The 12,482-nt window shown below is 37.6% G+C and overlaps 1 protein-coding gene across 4 annotated transcripts; it reads right to left on the minus strand.

The window, feature by feature from the left end:
- Positions 1–78: 78 nt before the first annotated feature.
- On the minus strand, positions 79–11,879 carry adgrg4a (adhesion G protein-coupled receptor G4a). Of its 4 annotated transcripts, none has more exons than XM_023154753.3 (29): positions 11,781–11,879; positions 11,553–11,670; positions 10,692–11,312; positions 9,553–9,650; positions 9,416–9,474; positions 9,146–9,194; positions 8,914–8,951; positions 8,675–8,823; positions 8,412–8,456; positions 8,195–8,266; positions 7,765–7,847; positions 7,607–7,677; positions 7,489–7,516; positions 7,343–7,365; positions 7,056–7,198; positions 6,854–6,983; positions 5,976–6,082; positions 5,668–5,884; positions 5,393–5,558; positions 4,901–5,053; positions 3,823–3,957; positions 3,694–3,739; positions 3,424–3,527; positions 3,016–3,137; positions 2,218–2,486; positions 1,884–1,989; positions 1,314–1,594; positions 912–1,013; positions 79–803 (listed from the first exon to the last, which is right to left on the minus strand). In XM_023154753.3, exons 2-29 carry the CDS (start codon positions 11,626–11,628, stop codon positions 715–717), a joined length of 3,582 nt encoding a protein of 1,193 aa, XP_023010521.3. In that variant the 5' UTR covers positions 11,629–11,670; positions 11,781–11,879; the 3' UTR covers positions 79–714. The 4 variants fall into 4 exon arrangements, with proteins under 4 accessions (XP_023010521.3, XP_023010523.3, XP_023010522.3 ...); XM_023154755.3 differs by having other exon boundaries at positions 10,692–11,309; positions 11,553–11,673; positions 11,781–11,867; XM_023154754.3 differs by having other exon boundaries at positions 9,146–9,191; positions 11,553–11,673; positions 11,781–11,867.
- Between the last annotated feature and the right edge of the window lie 603 nt (positions 11,880–12,482).

Genomic DNA, 12,482 nt, shown 5'->3' on the forward strand with positions numbered 1-12,482 from the left:
TTTAAACTATGTACACAATCTGTGTACAAGCTAAACTAAATCATAGCCATTTCTATTTATTTAAACAAGGAGACGTGCTCAGTTTTATTTCATTTTAGTTAAAGAATAAAATTACGTCATAGGTTAAATCTCGTCTTGCATGCACAGAGCTAAACTGTCATTATACAGTGGTAAGCCGTGACAAATCCTGTATAGGATATCAGAAAATATACTCTAAGAAGTCAGCTAAATCCCTATTACATTACAATCCTATTGAAATTAACCTTAAAAACGACTTTTACGCTCCAATATTTGCATGACATTTAAATGGATAATAATCGAGTGTGCAGAACATTACATTTTGCTTTGTTACAAAGAAAGATTTCTTAAACAGCACTACAATGCATGGATGTGAAAATGAATCATTTTAACCTTTAAAATGAATTGTACGGCTTTTACACGTTTACTGATTTCTAATGGATTTTTACTTTCTGCATCAAAGCAGTGCTTAATTTTCATGACCGAGTTTAAGTGATGGCTTTGGACCCATTTTCTCCGTGAAGCTGAGACATATTTCAGCTTTCCCTGCACATTAGTTGCACTGGGGAGTTTGTCTTTGAACCTTTTGCTTTCTGTTTGTAATTCAACAACGGAAAACTTTGAAGAATTCATCCAGATGTCCACTCATGCCCCCTGGTGTTGGTTTACTGCTGCTGCTGCTGAGGAGCCAGAAACCTACTGAGAGCTGCCAGAAGTGACCGAATCCGAGTTAACGAGATTCTTCTTTTTGCATCGGTCACCGACTGTCACAGAGCGGCTCCAGTCTGAACACGGAAGGCAAGAAATACAAAAAACTGCATCTTGAAAATGCTTCCTATCAACCATGTGGCTATTATGCTGCAGTGTTGTTATATGTCAAAATGAACTGCTACCTGAGTATTCACGGAGTCTAAAACGTCCACAGCACAGGTGGATTCTCCACTGTTTCCTCACATTTTCCTTCATCAGGCAGTGGAACAAAAACACAAAGAAGCCTTGATGAAAAAAACAAAACAAAAGAAGAATAACAGTGACGTTCAATTGCACTCAGTTTGACATTAAAAATGATATAAATTTGTGTTTTAGTTCATCTTTTTCTCTTAGCCTTGACAACACTCTTAAGGATTTCTTAACACTTGTACTAATTCTAAAAAGAAAAATCTTTGTGAGATGAGAAAACCCTAACAAAATTATAAAATCACTGGAATTTAGGAAAAATGCTTACAGAAGCAATGGAAATTAGTTACACTTGTGCAGCTAGTATCAAGTTAATAGCAACTACAACTCAGTCTTACCCTGCAAACTGTTGAGGAAAACGAACAGGTACACCAGGACTACTCTGGCAGGCCCAAATGAAAAAAAGCCAATTGACCACGTGAGGCCTAACAGAACCGTGAGACTGGCAACCGCCTTCAAGTCCAGCACAGAGCCCTGGCTGTTTGCGGCAAGCTTATTTGCCCCAATCCGTTTAATTTGGATCAGAACCATGATGAAGACAGACATGTTGCACAACAAGGTCAGACCAATAAATGCCACCACTGTCACAAAGAAGACAATGTCATTCTGTATCCAACAGCTGTAGGAAGAGAGGGAGAATTAGATAAGTCAAAATGCAATTTAAACAGTGAGCTATAGCAATTCCATCAATGCCATTAACTTAGCCAAGCTTCTACTGTGAGACGACTAGTTCATCAACTCAAACGCACATAATAAATTGGACACAGCAGCGTCATTATTTTTATATTTTGCATTCATCCATACAAACTAACCAGTGCAAATTAGCACTCTCTTGATTTGTTTATTAGACTAATTACATTTCTAATCCAGTATTCATATCAGTAATATTGCGGAACTGCAGTATTTACAATGCTTCAGTGGAATCAAGGACCATTTCAATTTCTTCATCAGCAAGACTGCCGTAGGCATCTTTATCTATGACCAGCACCAGGCTCACTATTACTGCAGGAATACCTGTGAGAAAACAATTCAACTTTATTCTGTTTGTCCATCCCAATTATTTTAATATGTCCTCTACAATTCCAACAACTGTAACTCCTTTCACAATAAACACATTTTATTATTTTGATCTAATTTAAGATTAGAATCACGATCCATTAATGTACCCAATGTGTCAGTTAAAGCCACCTGGCAGAGCAATTTTGTTTCTACAGAAAGGGGCACATAGAAATGTTTCCTTACCCCATCCTATAATACAGAACTTGAGGATATAAGAGGGGATATATGTGTTGAAGACTTTGACCAATGCGAGATACATGTGCACAGCTTCCAGGCCCATCCACGTGAAGGAGGCCAACATGAAATAGTGGAGCGTTGCAGCAGTAGCAATACAAAGAGCATAATTGGAGAAAGATGAGAGCCAAGTGTTTAGAAGGAAGAGCATGCTCAGCCCCTGCAGTGCAGATGACAGGTTGATGAGTATCTTAGATGGGTAATCTTGTCGCAGCTTCCTGTGGTAAATAAATGGATAATGAGACCACAGTGCAGACTGATGCTTTAAAAGTCACTCCAAAATTATCACTGTGTACTACAGATTTTCTTATCTACATGATTTCAGTATATACAGACATTTCCATGCACTCATTATGAGCACGACTGTTATGTTAATTTGGGTAACTTCTGGGCTTTTAATGATTTCTTTGGAATGACTGTACACCACAAGTTTAAGAACTACCAGCCAATCATGATCAATAACAAGAAGCTGATATGTCTTGAATTCGACATTGTAGAACCTTCAGAATCACTCACATTGGTGTTGTTTTGTAAAGTCATCAAAGATGTACGCTGTACAATCATTTCACCCTGGAAAAAAAGCACTTCAAAGAAATAATTAGAAGGCCCAAAATACCATGAAATCTGTGCCCACGATCAGTGTATGGAAACTTCTGACCACAAATGTAGGTGGCCATAGACTTTTCATATGCTCAAATCTATTTCAATGCAAAGTCAGTAGTTGTAGCATCAGTATCAGTGACTTACTCAAAAATAAGGTAGGTGAGTAGAGTGAGGCCCAGAAAGATGGAGGATATACCACATCCAATATATGATACCACTGTCAGAATCTGTTCATTAACCTTACTGAAAGGAGTTCTTTCGACATTCTGAAACACAAAAAGTACAAAACCTAAACGCTGGCATCGCCTACAGTGGCATCAAGAAGACACAGGCACGGAGAGCAGGGCTTTACCTCTCACAGCTATTGGAAAACTAATAATATGACAACAACTTTATTTTTACACATGGTGACTTTAATACCACTATCTCACATTGCTGGCAGAAAAATACCCATGCAGCCAGCACTGACCAGATTGCACACAGTATGTTGGCGCCTGTAGGAGTTTGTTTTCTAGTTAAATCTATAAAACAAAAAACAGACCAATGACTCACCAGGAGCACAGCAAAATGTGTGAGGTGATCACAGAGACAACTGGTCTGATATGGAGAAATACTCTCGGTTTCACAGCCGCTGCTGTTCCAACCACCCCGCCCACCTGACACACACACACACCAGCAAAGATTCACCCACACATGCACACAAACACAAATCTTTTTATCAACAGATGCACAGCTTCAAAAGTTTTGAAAGCTTTATTAAATTTAGGGGTTTGGAGTTACAGTCAATCAACTAAATCCAATAATAAAGAATTTTTGACTCACCATTCTTATAAAAATCCCAAAACATGCATTGTACTTTGTCCCGTGGCTGTAAATATCGAGAAGTAGAATGATATTAGAGTCCCATACACTTTCATATCACTCACAAACTGAACAGCACTTGTTTGTCACCTTTGTAGGAATTTGATGACTGAAGGTCACCACTACTCGATCTTCCAGGTTCATGATTTTGCTGTCATTGATGCTGGCAGATACTACATATGAGTTCAACGTCCAGTTGCTCTGCGCATTGTTTATGTCCAGGTCCTATTTAAAATAAAATGGCCAGCACATCAACAACCAGATTAATGAATCGTAGTAAGCAACAACAGTGGGGCCATGGTTTTGTAAAGGCCATTGAAGATGTACTAAATTCTTAATTTAATTTGTAAATATAGAAATATGTAGAGTTCTGCCACTGAGATCATGTGCTTTCAACTGGTTTACTCTAACAATATGTGTATGAACTCAACTGGTTTCACAACTTAACACCTTCCTGCTGTCCAGTAAAAGGAACTGCTGTTATTTTGATTCCAGTTCCAACCAGATCATGCCAGTTTTACCCAGGATGACAGAGCCATGCAGGTCCACCATGCACCAGTAAAACTGCATCCGATTGCACTTCCCACTTGTGTGTGTGGGAGGGGGGGGGTAGTGTTCTGTAGAATCAAGCTAAGCCTGCAAAATAAGCTATACTGTAGATTAAACTGATAATGTGTTTGTAGGGTAAACATCAAGTCGAGAACCCGTGGATAAAGTTAGTATGAAAAGTGTAAAAGGGAAATAACTAATCTGACCCTATCCAAAGATAGCAGAATCTAGCTATCTCTCTTATGTGATGGTAAAGAAAAAAATGGTTGTCTGGCACCACAGGGGGTCACTGCATCCAGCCAAGAAGTTATGTGGCACTTAATATCCCTGTGAAACCTCAAATTTACCCTATTACAGTAAGCCAGATATATTTTTTTTGATTTTCTCTAGTTAGTTACAGTTGTGAGTGGTTGTGTTATGTGTTTTTATGCAACGCTAGGTTTATTTTCTCCTCGCTCCAGCTTTATGGATTTATAGAGATTTCAAAAACAAAGCAACCTTTCCAAAGTCGAAGTTGTAAATATTACACCTAATAAACTGTAGATTTTTGAAGAAGAAAGAATAACAAGAACAACAATTAACAAACAATGTAACAAATAGCACGGGAAGAATACAGTACCTGAAAAAGCTCGTGTGTTCCATAAAACTGAAACTGAACACGAGTTGTATTTCTCCCTCCAGTAGGGAAAAAATCATTGAGTGCAGAAGGCAAAGAGATTGTTGCATTTGCTGTGGGATGTGGTTTATTCACAAAGCCCTGGTCGACAAACATCTGAGAAAGAAAAATAAAACAGGGTCACATTGCTGCACACTGCTTTAAAACTGCCTGTATGGATCATGGAGCTTTTCCTGTTAAAACCCAATCTGCCATGACTGCTTGAGGCCACAATATCTGTTTGCCAGAACAATCACCTGTGTTTTCAAGGGCATTATTGCAACTAAATCTATCCTATAAGCAGTCAGGTGGAAACTGTTTTTGTTTTTCGCATTGAGTTAATACAAATATAGCACTTCATTTACTTTAACATATTTTATAACTTCTGTAATTAAGGGAAATTTCTAATATATCAAATTCACTTCCCTCTTCATTAGAGCATTTCCAACCTCTCACCTCAGGGCTCTTAGTTGGTGAAACAATTGATGCACCAAAGGTGAGACCACTGAATTCCTCTGGATCCACATTGATCATGGAAAATCCCAGTGGGGGAGCGGTTAAATTAGCAGATTCACCTTGGAATATCATATTATCCGCCATCCTGTCTGTCAGATTGAGGAAACTTTTTGCAAGGAAGAAAAAAATTTAGATTAGCATGTAAATAAGAACTGGATTCAGAAATGCACAGCTCATCAAACTTGGGCAGGAGTCACACTTTCATTTTTCCTTACGTGTTTGAAACCGGAGTAACATCAGTGTTGGAAAGCAGAATATCAGAAACAATAGTGACGATGTTGGCTCCAACCGCAGAGTTAACGATGCTTTCATCGACTACTTCACTGAGCTTTTCCACCACAGATTCCAGGTGAGAAGGCGAGAGCTCCGAGCTATTGCCTAACTGAATAACTACAAGGTCCTGAATCACCACCACAACCTCAGCCGCATTACCTGGAAATCATTAACACCAGAGGGTTTTTTGGCTTGTGTTGAAGTTGCAAAGAAATGGGAATAAAAACAGACTGCACGTCGATCCTCTTACCAGGAGTGACAGTGATATTGTTAAGGTCCGATATTGATAGATGTTGGTGGCAGTTCTTCATGTTAGGATCAGCCCATCTGGTCGTGTCAGTTTCAATGTCTAACTTACTAAACAGACCAGAGAATTGAAGGGAGGAGGAAATAATAAAAAGAGAACATCAAACATCTTTATGGTCTGATCTAATTGAAGTTGTTGCACAAAGTCGCACTGTATCTATATCTTGGCTTCTGGAAGAAAAAAGAAAGAAGAAGAAAAAACAACCCTGTCCTGGGCCAATAATGATTTTAATAAACGTTAGCGTAATCTTAATGTTTCACTAAGAGATCATAAAATTGATTACCCCTATTACACAGTCATTTCCGTGTCGTGATAATGCAATCATTGAAGCATAAAAAACTGAGGTTTGTCATTACACTAATAATCAACTTAAAGGAAATTGATTTTTTTTTTTCAGATTGAGCTGTGGGCTGGCAGGGATCCGTCAGTTTTACGTCTGTGGGGTCAGAATTGCACATGGTGTGGGTGGAGTAGCTGGAACAGGGCATTATATGAGAAGCTTTCCTCATCTTGCTGAACTGTCTGTGTGCAGTTCTGACAAAGATCACAGAGATCTTAACGAGTTAAAAGAAAATAGAAATAACACCCTATTTTTCCCCATATTTCATTATCAAGATAAATTGATGTTTCATAGCTTGTCTAAAGCTTGTCTCATTGATAAACAAATATTAGCCTACTTTGTTATTATATGGGGGATATTGTGTAATAATCTCTTATATAGCAATAAAGCAGTCTAACAGTCTGATAAACAGTGCTATTAAAGCGTCATTGCCTCTGGTCAAATATTAAATCTGCCGATTAGGAATATGATGATGTCTTACCAGAGTCTGAAAGCTCTCTCTGATGTTGGCGTGATGCATCCCATTACTTGGATTCTTTGTGGAAATGTTTCAGGCCATATGTATTTTCCATAGATTGTGAAGCTAGTGTCTTCTGAACAGTTTTTTGGCACTGAAAAAAAAAAATACTGTTAGTCTTCCATAACTTACCTAGGTTTTTGTTTGTACCAGAAATATAGCTCACCTATATGTCTGATCATCACTTCCACAGTTTGGATAATAATGGAGTGATTTTGATACTTTGACACCAAGGCAGCTTGAATTAGGATTTCAATTTCTGCCACAGTGTTTTTGTTGCATTCCTGAACATGGAAGGCACAGTAATATCTGATAATGAAATATGCAGTTAGTAGTTAGAGACACCGATTTTAACAAGTATTTCTGAATTTGAATATAAATGAAGTTGAATTACAGTATTACAGAAAACCAGACATAAATATATCTCTTTCTTCCATATTCATTGTCACTTACTGTTTTGGTTGGTCCTGAGAAATCTAAAGAAAGAAACAGAGACAGCTAAACGTAAATGGAGTCGTTCTTGTCTAATATTAAAATGGATTATACACCACTTTACTTTATAGGCCCTCTCTTGCTTCTATAGTTGAGCGCGTACTCACCATTAAATTGAAATAATGCTCCATGTTTCTATAAAATATTAGACAGACATATTTGTATGGCAAACATGTTAAAAGGGTCTAAAATGTGCAATAAAAATGAAGTTCTATTGCCACCCACCTGACAGCATTCTCTTTTATGTCAAGATTCAGTACACTCATCGTGTTATTCACCTCTAGCTGCTTTTTCACCTTTTGCCAAAAACAAAAGAAATTTGTTTAAACTGTTTTGCTTTTTTTTCTAAGTATCTTTCAAGTGCAATTATATTAGTGTTTTACCCATTTCTCAATGATATCCTTTGGATCCAAAGGGTTTCCAGTCATATTTAAGAACAAATCAACTCTAAAGAATTGATCTGGTTCTACAGCAGGAGGGAAAACAGTTAAACAGTTAATTCTACAATGTGTTTGAAAAACTGTAACTATTATGATTACTTGTGAAACTAAACTTTAAAAAAACACCTCTTAAACTCTCTCAATACTTTGTTGAAAGAAAGGAATTTAATCTGTGGGAATCTACATGAACATTGATGTGAACATTTTATTGTTTAACAGGGTCCTTGTGCAGATCGCCCATCATCTGATTTCATTCAGTGATTTATTTGAATGGACATTTTGTGATATAACAAAGTAAACAGTTGAACCTGTTTACTGAAGAAACAAATCGAATTCATAAATGTGATTTATGTGAGTCGTGCAGTGAACTGACCAGCAGTGTCATTGACATGCAAAGGCTCTCTGGTCGTTGGATGAACTGATGGACTGAGAGTTGGCGTTGTCTCTGCAAATTTAAGTGACATGTTTATAACAAAGCTTGTGGGGAATGTCTTGCAGACTTTGCTTCACATGACAAAACATATTTCCTGCAATCGATTTAGACAATGCACTTCTAATTGTTAGATTTTTACAGGCAGGTGTATCGATACCGGAGCTGACAGTTGGTGCAGGTTCTGTCGAATTGGAGAATTGCTCTGAAAGGAAAAAGAAAGAAAGCTTTAAGTACAATTAGATGTATTTAGAATTGCAGGAATGTGCACTGGTTCTAATTATGCCTGTGGGTGTGAAATATAAACACGTGGAAAGTTCATACATTATTATATTTTAGGCTAATCCAGTAGTGCACTAAAGTACAAAAGAAGGTTATTTTACATGCATGTGTGTGTGAGCGAACTATGCAGAGTATACTCACCTACAGGAAGTACAACAATGTCGTTGCCCTGAACTGACAGATTAAGGAAGTTTAAAGGGGAGCGCAAACTAAGCAATGCTGTAATCTCTGTCTGAACCACTTCAACATCAGCAGGAGGATTCACATGTATGTGCACTTCACAGCTGAAGCTAGAAATAAATCCAAAATACATGAGCTTGTTTGCAGCCGTGTAATTTGTGATTCTCTCTTGTTTTTTCGAGGTTTTTATTAAATCTTACCAGCTGTCACAGATTGTGTTTGATAACAGTTCCAATTCCTGAAAATAACAGAAATTTTTCAGAACTTTAGTGGAAAGTTATGTGATTTCATTTGCTTATTTGTCTCATGACAGATATCAGGGTTTGTGTAGGACGATTGCTTCCTTAGAAAAATAAAGACTTTCATTTATTCATTAATTAGTTTATTTTTGAAGAACATTACTGATTCTTTCCACTGAAAATCAAATTGTACCTGGTCTTTGTCTAGAGTAGCAGAATCATTAACTATGGGGCAGCTACTGCTGGATGGGAACAGAGAGAACAGAAATTAGAGACAGGAGAGTCAAGAACAGCTGTTATAATTAGCAAACATTTAGAATGAAAGCATTTCTATTATTAAACTAAAGGGCCATGCTCAAACACAAATTTGAGATACTTGTATGTCATTTATTTATTTAGTAGTTTTGCGTTCTGCGTTTTTAGGTGTACTGAGAGAAAGATTAGCTTTGAAAAAACATCTTACCAAGGGGATGACACTAAGATGCTATGGATAGATGTGTTTTTGTGGAAAATGCTTTCCAACTGGTAAAAGAGGACAGAGACAGTCAATTACTGTGATAGACAAATCTGGGTATTTGCATTCAGGCAAGTTTTTCTTACCCAGATTTTAGAGATTTCCTCCAGTGACAACAAAAGATTTCCCGGGTTTAACGTGTTAAATATGCACGTCTCCATTTTGACTGTGTAGAATGAACATGCTAAAAAAATATAGAAAGAAGAACAAATGAACTGTTATTATCTTAAATAGTTTACTAACTGCAATATTATCCCCCCTCTCATTTAAATAATACATAATTTTAATGTAGTGTTATGTAAGTTAGTTTAAGACTTATCAAAACATTTCAACAATATCAGAATCTTAGGAAAAAACATTTTTAATAAGTTCAAACTGTTATTAACTTTGTCATGAGCAATCTCACAATGCCTTGTGGATAATTTTCTGTTTACTAAACTTTATTTAAAATATCCAACATTTGGAATATCATCCATCCATTTTCATATTTGCTATAAGGACCCAGCCTAGCCCAGCAGATTTTGAGTGAGAGCGGAGGTACATCCTGCACACGATGCTATCACAACTCTAACATAGAGCGACGGACAAAGATTTGAGCTCACATTCACCAATAGCCATTTTAAAATTAACCCAACATGCATGTCTTTGGAATGTGGGAGGAAGCCAGAGCACCTGGAAAGAACCCATGCAGGCTTAGGAAAACAAACAAACTCCACAGAGACTAATCTTTAACAGGCCAGCAGGTGAAAAACTGGAATTTTTATCTTGTAAGGTGAAAAGTCCCAGAATAAATAAATGCCATCTTTGACATTTCAGCCTAAGACACCAAAACCGACTGAGGACCATGAATGCATCATCAAGGCTATCTGAACACCACTCTAAGAGTTTACAGATGGGCAGACTGATATATTTTCCCATAATGTCTTGCTCCAAAATCTCCACAACACAACAGCTCAAAGTGCTGCATATGAAATAATGTAAAACACACAGAGGAAAGTTTCCCAAAAAATATTTTATCATCTGAAGACTGAAAATATCTTAAGAAAGTTACACTGAGAAAACATTATCTTTAAACTTGTGAGTCATGTTTCATAAGAATATATTTCAGAATATGAATTTTAGGCTTGCTTATGTTGCTGGGAAGTTCCCTGTTAGCTAGAAAACTGTGCATAGTCCAAACTAGATGACTGTGAAATGCAAAAATAAAAGCCCATAATGTATTTACCACAGTGTAGGTTGATGCTGGGCTCAGGGGGGCAGCTATAGGTCCACTGCTTTAGGTCCCAGCTCACCAAATCCCCATCTGTACAGTTCAGGTTTTTCAGTTCTTCAAGGCTCCATTCTCTGGCCCACATCCGAAACAGAGCTATCTCACCTACCAAGTTAGTGCCAGTCTCCGGTTGGATTTCACCATTTGCGTTTACATAATGAGACACACCAAGAGTGAGAGTGCCGTTTTTGGACAGTTGCTGGCTTGTTGTTAGACATATTTCAATCAGAAAGGTACTGTTGATGGAGATCCTTAGTCGCTGAGCTTGCCCCGACCAGGTAAGACAGACAGAGTGCCACTCATTCACTGTAAGATTATTTTCATATTGCCACTCATGTCCGAACAACTTTACGAATAGTTTTCCATTTTTGCCTCCAAGACCCAGCTCCGTCTCTCTGTTTCCTGGAGCTTTGTATTCAAAACCTGTCCAGTCTGCTGAAATGGTGCGACGTAAACTCATGCACACACTGAGCTCCCTGAGGGCTGGTACCGGAACCCCCGAGTGTAACTGCCACAAACACGGTTGGACTTGAAACACCAGCTTCTTACCCCACAGGCTGGTACTAGCAAAGGCTGCTGAGATTAAAACATGGGAAGAAATTACAGAGATGGAAAAAAAATATAAAAAGACAGAATACAGAAGATATATAGTAAATTAAATCCCCCCCCCCCCCCCTAATCACTCACAGTTCATTTTTATTTAAGTTTAAATATCAACTTTCCCAAAAGACGAAATACATTTTTTAATTATTTTGTTTATACACATATTATTTTATGACACAATATACAATATTTTGAATATTTTTTTTCTCTTACTTGAACCCAGAGGACAAGCTGACATAAATATACAGAAACAGATGGCCAGAGAAGACAGACTTTTGATTGAGTTCATGGCAGCAGACGAAAACGGTTTCTGTGCGAGTCAAGTGGTCATCTGCTGAAGGGCGACAGTAACATTCATTCATTCACCTTAAAAAAAAACAACTCCCAAAATAAACAAAACAAATCCTACCAATAAACATACATGTGTGACGGAAAACTTACCATGGGCTCCTTGACGTGGTTGAAACCTAAAGATGAACTAGTTTTAAGCAAGCAGAGCCCTCAGACTGCTGGGCAACGTCACTTTTGACTCCATTAGACCTCCACACCCAATTCCCCGTATTTCGCCGAGTTACTCATTAATCGCAGGCAATAAACATGACTACCAAACAAAGCAATTTAAAACCCATGCCCACATGAAACGTGTGCAAAATAAGTGTTTTTTCTAAGCACATTTATTTCCCTTTTGTTCGATATGAGCACCGAGTTTAAGTGATATGCTGACAAAACTCAGAGGTCAAAAAGAAAGTCAGGAACAGTTTTCATTTAACATTCTTGTTTTGTGTGAACGTGCTGAGGAGATTCCTTCTGTCTAAATACATAATACTTTTATTTTAAGGGTTCCTTCATAAACTGATTTCCACATGTGAGTGAATATTTCTGTGAACTGTTCTGATGGATACGGAGACTGTGTTTCTAACGCAGGAGATTTGTTTTATAGACACAAAACATATTGTTGTCATTTTTAATTTCTTGTACAACCAGAATATTTCCAGGTTAATTATGTGAGTATGTTCGTGTGTGTATCTGTGTGCCTGTGCATAAATGCGTGTTTGATGTTATTGTACGTGTACTTTACAATTCTCTTCTAGTGATAACTCTTCAAACAAACCTAATTAGCTTTTCTGTGTGACACGTGCTCAG

The sequence above is a fragment of the Maylandia zebra genome, linkage group LG2 (assembly GCF_041146795.1).
Source record: "Maylandia zebra isolate NMK-2024a linkage group LG2, Mzebra_GT3a, whole genome shotgun sequence".
NCBI classification, from domain to species: Eukaryota; Metazoa; Chordata; class Actinopteri; order Cichliformes; family Cichlidae; genus Maylandia; species Maylandia zebra.

What these genes read in the sequence shown, in the direction of transcription:
- adgrg4a (XM_023154753.3), bottom strand. Translation starts at nt 11,628, where the DNA reads ATGAACTCAATCAAAAGTCTGTCTTCTCTGGCCATCTGTTTCTGTATA. An exon ending in CTACTCTAGACAAAGACCAG is followed by an intron (nt 8,952 to 9,145) that starts GTACAATTTGAT and finishes TGTTATTTTCAG; the next exon opens with GAATTGGAACTGTTATCAAA. An exon ending in GTCATCAAATTCCTACAAAG is followed by an intron (nt 3,740 to 3,822) that starts GTGACAAACAAG and finishes CGATATTTACAG; the next exon opens with CCACGGGACAAAGTACAATG.